This window comes from Sebastes fasciatus, chromosome 3 (genome assembly GCF_043250625.1).
Source record: "Sebastes fasciatus isolate fSebFas1 chromosome 3, fSebFas1.pri, whole genome shotgun sequence".
NCBI classification, from domain to species: Eukaryota; Metazoa; Chordata; class Actinopteri; order Perciformes; family Sebastidae; genus Sebastes; species Sebastes fasciatus.
This window is the reverse complement of record NC_133797.1, coordinates 29552240-29565359: the sequence shown is the minus strand read 5'-3', so window position 1 is coordinate 29565359 and position 13120 is coordinate 29552240. Positions and strand designations below refer to the sequence as shown.

At 39.5% G+C, this 13120-nt stretch overlaps 1 protein-coding gene across 1 annotated transcript; it reads right to left on the bottom strand.

Moving 5' to 3' along the window:
- Nucleotides 1-6527: 6527 nt before the first annotated feature.
- On the bottom strand, nt 6528-9470 carry LOC141764685 (uncharacterized). Its single transcript, XM_074630095.1, has one exon. It carries the CDS (start codon nt 9358-9360, stop codon nt 6760-6762), a length of 2601 nt encoding a protein of 866 aa, XP_074486196.1. The 5' UTR covers nt 9361-9470; the 3' UTR covers nt 6528-6759.
- Between the last annotated feature and the right edge of the window lie 3650 nt (nt 9471-13120).

The window sequence follows — 13120 nt, the reverse complement described above, 5'->3', positions numbered from 1 at the left end:
CTCCCTCTCTCTCTCTCTCTCCTCTCTGCGCTCTCTCTCTCCCTCCTTCCTCTCCTCTCTCTCTCCTCTAGTCTCTCTCTCTCTCTCCCTCCTTCCCTCCCTCTCTCTCTCTCTCTCTCTCTCTTTCTCTGTGTGTGACAGGAAGCGGCTGTAGACGGTTCTCAGCTGCAGCCGCTCAGCTGTCTGTCTCTCAGCCCGCTAGAGGAGCTTATAAAGCATATAAATGTACCGGGTTGGGATCCCATGCACGCTCGCGTGTGGCCGGAGTCTCTGCTCCTCTGCCTACCTGCCTTCACTCACACAGCGCGCGTTCTCGCTGTCTCGCTCCACTTCACGTTCATGCGCGCTCACTCCACAATGCAGAAGAGTTAGTTTAGCTCTGAGAATATCTAGTGTTTGTGCAGAAATAACTGCTGCAGCTCCTCCAGACCAACAGAGGTTTGCCGTGTCTTGTGAAGTGACGGGGCTCCGCAGCAAGAAACGTTATCGTCTCCGACCAAAACTCCGGTGTCTCCTTGCGGGCGCAGTCGGGAGACGATAACGTTTCTCTTCCTGCTTCAGCCCCGGCACCGACCCGCTTTTGCTGAAGCAGGAAAAGCCAACACTAAGATCAGCAGTGATTCATGGAGAGGTCTCCGTCTAAAAACGAAGAGCCGTTTGGGAGCCGAAAGAGCCGGCTCTTGGTCAGCTGAGCCAAATGATCTGGCTCACTAAAAAGAGACGGAATTCCCATCACTACTAGAGAGGCTCCAGATAACCTGGGACAGTTATGCCCTCAACTTGGTCTCACAGAGAAAACAACCACACACACACACACACACACACACACACACACACACTTCCTGTGTGGTTGGGTCTTATCCTCTAAATTTCACACAACAGGCCAAAAATATAAAAACATGTTCATGTCTAAATTCCAGAGGTGGGAGAAAGTCACACATGTGCAAGTCTCAAGCAAGTCCCAAGTCACTTTGGTGAGAATCAAGCTGATGATCAACCCCAGTTTCCACTTTTAAAATCAGTTAAAAGACAGTGGTCATGAAAAGATGATTATAAGCATACTTTACAGGGCTCATGGCGATTCAAATTAAAATGTTAACCATAGCAAATCGTGTTACTGATTTTTGCGCTGCAGACCTTGCATACCGCTCTTCTTTTCTTACTACCGCCATCGACAACATAATCATTGCATCCAAATTTTATTATTTTTGGACTATAGGCCCCTCCATGCCTCCTGCGTTGGCATCTGCTGCACCCTACTAGGTTGCTAGGTTTGCGCTCATTGTACTAGAAATCACCCAATGTTTCAAAAACAAAATGTAACATCTCAATATTTAGAAAACTGAAAATATTTTATTAAAAAAAAAAAGTCAAGTCCTTTCGAGTCATCTGTCTCAAGTCGAAGTCAGGTCTCAAGTCATGAATACCAAGTCAAAGTCAAGTCGAGTCTTTTATCAATGTTAGTCAAGCAAGTCTCAAGTCCTCAAATGTGTGACTCGAGTCCCCCACCTCTGCTAAATTCTAATACCAATAACATGGATTAGTGTACGTTTTGCTTCAAAATGAAAGAGGATTGTCTTCACTTGTATCACCATATCTGAATTACTGTGTGGAAGTTTGGAGGTAACACTTATAAAAGCAACTTACAACCATTATGTATACTAAAAAAAAGAGAGCAATCAGGATAGTAAATAATGTGGGATATAGGGAACACACAAACACACTGTTTTTAAGATAAGATATTCCTTTATTAGTCCCGCAGAGGGGACATTTGCAGTGTACAGCAGGAAAAGGGATAGTGCAAAAAACAAGATGCTTAAGCTAACACAGTTAAAAAAAAGTGCTAAACAAAGTGTAACAAAATATGAACCATTTAAATAGAAGGAAGTATAAAAATATACAGCAGAATATACAGTGTTGACAATAAACAGACTATTAACAAAAGTGCACATGTGGAAAATGATATTGCACAGTGAGAATGAATGAAAGTCCACCTGAAAATATCAGGCTATTGTCAGTTTTTTGGTGTGTATGTGGTCTACTGGGAGCAGTGCTGGTTGTGGAGTCTGACAGCTGCAGGAAGGAAGGACCAGCGATAGCGCTCCTTCACACACTTTGTGTGGAGCAGCCTGTCGCTGAAGGAGCTCTCCAGTGCTGAGATGGTGTGCTGCATGGGGGGGGAAGTCATTCTCCATCATGGATGACAGCTTAGCCATCATCCTCCTCTCTCCCACCACCTCCACTGTGTCGAGGGGGAATCCCAGGACAGCATCACTCTGAGCAGTACCAATACCAATAACGTGGATTAGTGTTCGTTTTGCTTCAAATTGAAAGAGGATTGTCTTCACTTGCATCACCATATCTGAATTACTGTGTGGAAGTTTTTGGTAACACTTAACACCAAAAGCAACTTACAACCATTATGCATATTAAAAAAAGAGAGCAATCAGGATAGTAAATAATGTGGAATATAATAGGGAACACACAAACACACTGTTTTTAAAGTCACATGCATTGAAATTAATTTGAATTTTTTTTAATTAACGAGGTTAGTCCCATTGAGATTAAGAACCTCTTTTCCAAGGGAGACCTGGCCAAGACGGTCAGCAGCAAGAACACAAAGTTGCAGACACATTGACACAAATAGAGATAAAATACAGTTCACAAACACTAAAATCACTCAAATTTGCATTAAAAGAGAACTATCTAAAGACAAATGGGGGAACAAAAAGCAACTTTTCTGGTAGTCAGCTGTACAACAAGGGGGCTAAAAACATTGGCATGTCATAGAGTCTGCTTCTAAAGCCTTCATTTTAGATCTGGATGGATTTGGTCATTTAAAACTATTATTTAAGAGGAACATTTTTAATATTTCAATAAGCATTGTGTTCGTACAACAAAGAGTATGTGTATTTCAGGGGTGGATTTGTGGATTGGGTTGGATGATGGGTTGAAGCGGAGCACAAATATAAATATATATATATATAAAATATATATATAATATAAATAAATATAATTTAATAATAATATAATAATATATAAATGAAATTAATATAATAATATAATAAATAAATATAAAAAAAATTCAAATTATAAAATAAATAATATATATATATATATAAATATAATATAAATCTATTTAAAAAATATATTTTTGGGAGGTACGTATTGTAGTTGGTAGTTTATTGTTATTTGTGACAATAAATATGGATTTACTTTTCTCTACCAAGTCATGATTTATTTAATTTTTTTTCAAGTTAGTTGAGTTACTTCATAAACTTTCCATGTACTGCCTTGCAGCAGCTGAAGTACCCCTTGGTTGTCAGTCACTGCGTTAGACCACCTTGATTACCGGACACTGCAGAGCATATTAAAACACAAGGGTTTCTGGAGAGCTAGGTCAGATGTAGTGCATGCTGTAAAGTGTAATAATCCAACAATCTCTCAATAAAATGGCAGTGAATGCTTGCAAGTAAAATCAATTTTTTTTAATCCATAAATGATCACTGATCATAAGTGTTTTAACCAAGTGCTTGTTTTTCTTCTTTCCCTGTGCAGGTGTTCAGCATCCTGGCTTTCCAGCTGCTGTTCACCTTCAGCGTGGTATGTGTGTTGTTGAAGGTGAGGAGATGCAGACCAGCATGTGCCTCAGTTTCTTCATCATCTTCGTCGTGGCGGCCACCGCCCTCAGCTGCTGCAAGTCCTTCAGTCGGCGTCACCCCTGGAACATCATGGGACGGGTGGGTTGCAAATACAGATATACTGTAGATACCGTCACAGATATCTATATTTAAAATTTACAACTTAACATTTAAATAATAGACTAAAAGCACAGTTAACCCTAACAATATGATAAAAAATAATCATAGCTTTGCAGTTTAAAAGGAAATATATATCAGATATGAAACACCTGAGGTCACACAGTCACTTCCTGGAAAGAACAGTGAAATGTAGGCGAGCTGCTCTTTTCTAGAAAAACTAAAAAGTAGTAATGATAAAACATGTTGGCTAATTTTCTATTCACTGCTTGGTGTTTGAAGCAGTTAAACTTGTGAAGCTATCTATGAAGCAAACTATATGGGCAAAAGCAATCTCAGATGATATTAGAGATGTTTAAAGGTATAGTTGTAGTGGGGTTGTATGAGGTACTTATCCATATTAGGTGTATTACCTATAGATGGTGGTCTGCACGCCCCCAGGTTGGAGAAATAGACTGGAGTACCGACACCGGAGCAAAGCAATGTAATGCTGTGGACTTGGACGACATAAAAATTTATTTCAGCCAACTAAAAGAAAGGCTCACCTAAAAAAAAATCAATATCTGTTTAAGTGTACGCTATATTTAGAATACTTTCACCACTTTATCTTCCCGTTCTCGCCCTTTCCTTTTCCTTTCCAATGGGGAACTGAACTGAAAGTGAAACTTACTGTATATATGTGGACCGTAGTGGAACAGACTTGTTTTGACAGCTTCTGTGCTGATATAAGGCAGTTTAAACTGAAGCGATTTATGGGACCTAAGATTATAACTGTTTTGCAGAAATACAAACTTCTGGCTTAAGTAAGTGAAATTTGCCAGAGATGATCGTATAGACTAAATGTCGTAATCTATGCAAAGTGAGGGATGACCATCCTACCATGCTTTACAAGGTACAATGGTCGGTCCTGAAGCTAGAATTAGTGACCTCTAACTGCTGCCATGAAGCTGTATGGACTTAGAAACAACCATTGGGCACTGATGGGCATTTCACTGAATTGTTTGTTCTGCCAGCAAGGGGGAAATAAAGTTTCTGTCTTTCAAGATAATCAAACATGCAGCATTTCAGTGTGATTTTAAAATCTAAACAGCAGACCGGATGGGAATGAGCCCTAGGAGACTCTTCTAGCGATGGGATGCTGCGGAGAAACTGCTCAGAGTGATGCTGGTAATCCAGCTGTTTATGCACTCCATAAATAAACTCTTTCAATAAATAAAGTTCTTTGTACCAGAAATATCACAGCTCCATTACAGGAAACATGAATGGAACTGCCTTCCTTTTTATAGGTGCTGTAAGGCATGACACTTTAGACATTATTGTAATTATTTCATTTATTTTATTTATTCCTTGATATTAAAATGAGGCCAAGATAGGACACCATTAAAAGGTTACTGAAGTAAAAATATGTACTTGTGTAAACGAAATAGAGATATATTTGTTTTTGGTGGCCTAGACTTAGCGCTCTTTAGAACACACATTGTTAGTGTTAAGAAATGAATACGATTTTGAGATTAACACAATTATCAGATTCAACCAGCAAGACTTCTAATGCTTCAATGATTAAATTCTAATTTAAGCTAATGAATGACAATGGAGTGACGGTGACATACATGGCAGTGTGGTAAAAAGGCACACGCATACATGACAGTGGAAAACAGAAGCTAGAAACAATCTAACCAAACACTTTCAGATGTCGGCTAACTCTCAGCTAAATGTATATTCAACTCTCGACTCTGCTCCACTAATTGCCAGGAATTGTAATATTAGCCTAAACCACAGTGATGTAATTACTGAATTTGGCAAACAGTTGTTTTAAAGTAATCTATGGACTTGTGATGCAACATAATTTCTGAATGTAATATCTGAATATGAAGCCAAGGACGTTTTGAAAATAGTCCGTCAGTCTTTCCATTTCTAAGTCATGCCTACCATCTAGTGTTTGGAGGAAGAAGTGACATGTGACCATTGAGAGACACATACTATCAATACACTGCATATAATTCTGTCATCTGCCCACTGTGGAATTAAAACTAACTTGAGAAATGCTTTGGCAGTTTGGGGGCGGAAGAGGAGGGCTAAAAGCAAGTAGACAGTTACTGCACCGGCACATTTGTCTTGAGTCAGGGGGAGATCGACCTCATTTTATGTGTTTTATGTGTTCCTGTATTTTTACTTGTTCTACATTGTGCTCCACAATGTCTCCACGCTTTCATCGCTGTTGAACAATGAGATGTTACCAGTGAATATGGTTCGACTACAAGTGATGCCAGTGCAGGATTGGTGGAGGTTCCCCTTGAGTGTGCAGTAATATTTTACATAATGTGTGTGTGCAACATAAATGTATTGCATGTTTGTTTGTAAGTGAAGTGTTCATTTTGTATTTCGTTTTTCAATTTTGTCATTATTATGATACTCAAGTGTTCTTATCTAATGTCTTTTTCATTTTACAGATTCAATTTCCCTTCCAAATTCTTGTTGTTATTAATTATTTATTTATTTATTTAATTGAATTTTTTTAAACATTCACACAAAAAGCTCATTCACACACCGATGGCACAGCCTTCGGGAGCAATTTTGGGATCAGTATCTTGCCCAAGGACACTTCAACCTGTGGACTGGAGGAGCCGGGGACCGAACTACTAATCTTCACGATTAGCAGACGACCCTCTCTACCTCCTGAACAACAGCTGCCCGTACCTCTCACCCACTAGGAGCCTTCACAGCTCACGTCAGGTGAGAGGTCATGATTCACACTCACACCTTCATGTCTTTGGACTTTGGGAGGAAACCGGAGCAACCGGAGAAAACCCCCATGCAGACACGGAGAGAACATGCAAACTCTACACAGAAAGGCCCCACAGACAGTGCTCACCACTGCTCCACCGTGCCCATTCATTTATAAATATAAATTATGTTTATCACATTCATAATCTATATTTATAAATTACTTTGTTGTTAGGATTTAAAGTGGAGTTGTAGTTTGTAGGGATTGTAGTTTACATTAAAAAGGTATTTCAAAGTTGTTGGCGTAGGGCAGTAGCTGGCAGTAGGTATAGTCCATCAGGTAGTTACACCCTAGGCCTACACCCACAGCGGTGATGGCAAGCGGGAGACCTACTTTCAGCAGACATTTAGCAGAACGGCACAAGAAACTTCTGGTCCGAGACACAGAAGCTGGAGACTCTGGGAGGCTCTCATCGCTCTGATACCCAGATGTCGTCTCAGAGAAGTTCTCATCTCTCTGCTGCCCAACGCCAGCTAGTATCTCCTCCTCTTGCCTCGCCTCTTGCTGGTGTTTAAGATCACGGACTGATTGCTTCAAAACGGTTGTTAGGATGTAACATTCTTCTAACTGCTCCTGATAATAAGCAATTTTCCTGGTTTGGATGGCTTTGTGCTCGTCCATTTGGAAGATTTGATCATTAGCCAGCTCCACTTGGGACTGGAGATCCTGAACAGCTGTCTTCAGGTTTCTCTTCTCCTCATTTTGTTTTGCTGTCAAAGACTCAAGTCGAGCCAGCTCATCGATGGCCCTCCTGTACTGGTCACTCAGAGAGACTTCCTTTTTCTGAAGATCACGCAGTACTTGACTCATCTCTTTTCCAGCACAGGTCAGATTCTGTATTTCCTCATCTTTATCCCTGATGAGTTCCTCACTCCATTGTAATTGTTCAGTCTCTGCTTGTCTCAGTGATTCAATGCGAGCCACCTTCGCGATAAGGCTCTGGTTCTCATCAGCTGTGATTTTCCCGTTTTTCTGCAGTTTTTGAACTTGTTTCCGCAGATTCTCATTCAGAGACTCAAGTTGAGACACCTCATTGGTGGCGTTCCTGTTCTGCTCACTCAGAGAGACTTCCTTTGTCCGAAGATCATGCAGTACTTGACTCATCTCTTTTCCAGCACAGGTCAGATTCTGTATTTCCTCATCTTTATCCCTGATGAGTTCCTCACTCCATTGTAATTGTTCAGTCTCTGCTTGTCTCAGTGATTCAATGCGAGCCACCTTCGCGATAAGGCTCTGGTTCTCATCAGCTATGATTTTCCCGTTTTTCTGCAGTTTTTGAACTTGTTTCCGCAGATTCTCATTCAGAGACTCAAGTTGAGACACCTCATTGGTGGCGTTCCTGTTCTGCTCACTCAGAGAGACTTCCTTTGTCTGAAGATCATGCAGTGCTTGACTTATCTCTTCTCCAGCACAGGTCAGATTCTGTATTTCCTCATCTTTATCCCTGATGAGTTCCTGACCTTCTCTTACCTGGCGCTGAAGATCACAGACTGCTGCCAACCGACGTTCAGTCTCTGCTTGTCTCAGTGATTCAAGGTGTGCCACCTTCGCAATAAGGCTCTGGTTCTCATCAGCTGTGATTTTCTTCTTTTTCTGCAGTTCTTGAACCTGTTTTTTGCCTATCTGAGATTCAAGCAGGGCCAGTTTATCACAAATGGTCTTAAGATCCTCGTCCATTTTGCAGATTTGATCGTTACCCAGCACCAGTTGGTACTGGGTATCCTGAACAGCTGTCTTCAGGTTTCTCGCTTCCTCATTTTGTTTTGCTGTCAGAGACTCAAGTCGAGCCAGCTCATTGGTTGCGCTCCTGTTCTGCTCACTCAGAGAGACTTCCTTTTTTGGAAGATCATGCAGTGCTTGACTCAACTCTTCTCCAGCACAGATCAGATTCTGTATTTCCTCATCTTTATCCCAGATGAGTTCCTGACCTTCTCTTACCTGGTGCTGAAGATCAACGCCAGCTAGTATCTGCTCCTCTTGCCTCGCCACTTGCTGGTGTTTAAGATCACAGACTGATTGCTTCAAATCGGTTGTTAGGATGTGATATTCATCTAACTGTTCCTCATAATAAGCCATTTTCCTGGTTTGGATGGCTTTTTGCTCATCCATTTGGCAGATTTGTTCGTTAGCCAGCTCCATTTGGTACTGGAGATCCTGAACAGCTGTCTCCAGGTTTCTCTTCTCCTCATATTGTTTTGCTGTCAGAGACTGAAGTCGAGCCAGCTCATTGGTGGCATCCCTGTTCTGCTCACACAGAGAGACTTCTTTTTTCAGAAGATCATGCAGTGTTTGACTCATCTCTTCTCCAGCATAGGTCCGCTTCTGTATTTCCTCATCTTTATCGCTGATGAGTAACAGCTCATGTTTGTCTTGTTGAGCTGCACGATGCTCAAGGTCATATACGTCCCTCAGATCTTCAATATCTGCTTGGTTTACTTTGTCCAGAAATTGAAGTCTGGCCACCTCAACAGTCTCCGTCTCCAGCTTTCTTGTCAGTGTGTTATTTTTCTTTGTGATGCCTTCAAACTCCACCTGAAGTGTCTCCTTTTCCTTAATCTCCCTTCTCAGTTGCGTCCTTGCATCCATCAGTTGGTTCTGCAGATCTTGCACAACTTGCAGGTGCACGACACTTTCCTCCCTCACTTTTTCCAACTCCACTGTCGGCGACCGTTCTTTTGACTCCAGTTTAAAGTTCTTATGTCGAGGTTTGTCATAAAAGTCTTTTGGAAGCCGTTGAGGCTCCTTTGACACACGGACGAGATGTGATTTCTCCATCGCTGCGCGGCGCATAGCGTTGTGTAAATTATATTGAGACATCGCGGTTGTTCTCAAAACTCTTCAAATCGCAGGTTGCTAAATCTTAAAATAATATGAGAATCCCTGGTTTGTCTAGCTATGGTTTGTTCCTGAACACACTCTTCCTTTGATCTGCTGTGACGTCATAACATTCCAGTGGCTGTGATCGTGACATGAGGTCATGACATTCATGCGCCGTTCCACGCATGCGCATAGAATATCATGACGCTGCATCATAACATTCTATGCGCATCTGCTTGAGCCATAGCATGTTTTTTTTTTTAAAAAGACACTAGCTGTGTTCTATCTGAGATAGACACATAATGGCGACTGAAAGACTGACAAAACATTTGAAAAGTTGCATTAATTTAGTTAATGTGAATCCAACCACCTTCATTATTTATTTACCTGTAATTTCTTTTTTATGAATTTTTTTTTTTTTTTAGGTTGTGGGATATATTCTTCAAGATCAAATTAAATCAAGATAAATTTCACCCGATGTGAATATAGGACAGGCTTGCATGCCATAAACTTTAAAATGCTTTATTTAGGCCAGGGGTCAGCAACCTTTACTATAAAAAGAGCCATTTTAGGCAACAATAATAAAAAAAAAATCTGTCTGGTGCCACAAAACATTTGATCATTGTGATGAAGGTAGCACAGTTTATAGTCTAAGTTTATAGTATATAAGTCTAATGCAGTGAGGGCCAAAGTGCAAATGTACTACGGAGTATTAGGGCCACATTGAGGGAAAAAACATCTGAGATTTACAGAATAAAGTCAGAATATAATGAGAAAAAAGTCGTAATGTTATGAGAATAAAATCATAATTTTAGAGAGAAAAAAAAGAAAATAACATGTAAATTTACTACTTTATATTGTGACTTTATTCTCATAATACTACGACTTTTTTTCTTGTAAACCTATGACTTTATTCTCGTAATATTATGACTTTATTCTCATAATACTACGACTTTTTTTTCTTGTAAACCTATGACTTTATTCTCATAATATTATGACTTTATTCTCATAATACTACGACTTTTTTTTCTTGTAAACCTATGATTTTATTCTCGTAATATTACGACTTTATTCTCATAATATTATGACTTTATTCTCGAAATCTCAGATTTTTTTTCCCTCAATGTGGCCCTAAAACTCCGTCGTACCGTCGTACCATAGACCTACAACAATGATGAATAAAATTGAAAATGTGAACCAAAAACAGTTATTCATTTCCACTAATATGTTTATAAGTCCACAGAGAGCCACTGGAGAGGGGCTAAAGAGCCCCATGTGGCTCCGGAGCTGCAGGTTGCTTGGAGACCCCTGGTATAGGCTGACAATGTTGGGTCATGTTTAAGATACAGTAGATGTTCATCCAGTCAGTCCTCAGAAGCATCCTTCTCTGTGTGGAGCGTTTTCCTGCTCAAAGCGTCGGGAGTAACAAACACACTTTATGTCATTTCGTGGCTCCTTTGGCGCACCTGTGTTGTTTTTTGGGCACGTTGTGAGAACAGAAAGAATCCGTTAGGTGAGGCGTTATAGGCTGAGACAATCAGTCACAAGACAATACTTTCATCCTGTAAGCACATCTGGATCTCTCCCCGTCATGACGCACAGACAGTCTGGGAATCCATAGAGAGTTTTCCTCAGAGAAAACGTATCGTCTGTTACGTGCAGAGTTTCACATATGAAAACAAAAGCTCAAACATGCTGCAAAGAACAGAAAATTACTATTTTTAAATTAATTAATTCATCCTGACATGTTGAAGATCTAGTGGTCACAATGTTTCCCGTGCTTTATAGTGCGCGTTTTTATTTGTCATCATAATAATCCATACATCACCATCCGCAGTTGAATACCACCGTAGAGCTTTAAATAAATGGAATGAAATAAATGAATAAATAAATAAAATGAAAGTAAGATTTTATTTTTTTTATACTTTATTTTTTCCTTTTTTTCAAGGCTGTTTTCATATATGCAATCCACTGTTTGTAATTACAACAGTCTATAAACCAACTTTTAAGTAGATGAGCTTACAGACAAACCCATCAAGTACACTTAGAGAAATCAACCTCAACATTCAAAACCAAAACAAAACCAAGAAAAGAAATAACAATAATAAAGAAAGTAAGATTTAAATGTGTTCTAGGTTTTTGCATGTTTTTTTTTTTTTCCTTAAATCATGATGACATCAAAGTTTACTTCAGTTAGATTTCCACCAGCCGCCACTGTAAATACCTAATAGTGAATAAGGCTAAGGAAGAGTCCTTCAAAATTATTCATAAATATTACCCTCTCAATCACTACATATATGCAGAAATAAAAACAATTAAAAAAGACATAAAGACCTTTGCAGATTTATCATTGATCATATCTTTAAAGACATTATTATGGGGAAATGTGGTGTTTGGTTTCTTCAACAAAAAAAACAACAATATTTTCTCATAATAAATTTGATATGTTTTCTTTTAATCTTTTATTCATAAATATAAATTTAACAATAAATATCTTATTTTGTTGAAGGATGTTGAGCAATATGTGAAACCACTTTCTAATTTGACTAAGAAAATGGCTATTAAGACTGTAATATTTTTGTTTAGTGTGATATATCCCCGACTCTTTTGTTAATGTGAATTACGTTCTTTTGTTTAATAATGAAAGAAAGTAGAGATAAGTAGCCATTTAGTGTAAAATAACATGACGCCATGAGTTGGTTTTCCTCCTGTCCTCCACCAATGTTTTGAGTCACCAGCCGCCACTGGTGCATATAATCCTAAATAAAGTTGTGTTTAATGAAATTACCTCAAACTAATTGACACAGAAAATGTGGGCCCAGGTATTATTCTAGCATAGAAGTACTGGGTCTCTACAGTAGGCTGCTGTGTAGTGTGTGGGTGAATGGGGTTGGTAGCTAATTTCAACCCAAGAGCCTCCTAACAGGTTAATCTAACCATATGACTACGACACAGTTAGAAGGGGCACTTACTCATGCAGGTCAGTTTACTCATCATGAGAAAATAACCCTGATGCTTTTTATTTTATTTTTTTTATATCTCAGCTTGATCTAGAAGGAGACGACCTATTTGTCTCGAATAGAAAGCATTTGAGGGCTTGGACTTTTGGCGTTTCAATTCCCATACTACCATACTATTAATGTGCCAGAACAAGATTCAGTATGTCCTATTACATAGTATGTCAATTGCAGTTTACCAAAAATACCAGGATGTCCCACTACATCTGCTCGTATTTTGCAGTATGCAAGCCAGCATGGTTTTCTGGCTATTCTGACCCACAATCCTCTGCGCAGCAGATATATGAGCTAGAGGGTCAAAGTTCAAGGTGCAGTAGTATGTCCCAATTGTATGCATACTGCAATGCAACAGTACGTGCTTTGTAAGGGCAGCTGCAATATGTGCTAAAAGTAAAAAAGTATGCAATTTGGTATGTAGCCATGGGCATTTACCAGGCAATGAGGGTCTTATGAAAACATGCTACTGAGCTGCATTATGGGAAGTGTAGGATTCAGTGTTTTAGAGCATTACCCACTAGCATGGGTAAAGCTCGGTCTCTGCTGCATCGATTTTGGTCATTCATCTATACATCCATTCATTATCTGTAACCGCTTATCCTATCCTATTCATTATAATAAAAAAAACATGAAAATCTCACTTTTTACAATATGGGACCTTTAAGAACGTTTTGAATCCAAAAGATATGATATTTATGAGGACTCTCGAGTGCCTTGTCCCTCTTTAGCTCCCCTAAAGCGCCAAC

Bases quoted from the DNA above. Each gene is read 5' to 3' on its own strand.
- LOC141764685 (XM_074630095.1), bottom strand. From the start codon at position 9,360: ATGTCTCAATATAATTTACACAACGCTATGCGCCGCGCAGCGATGGAG.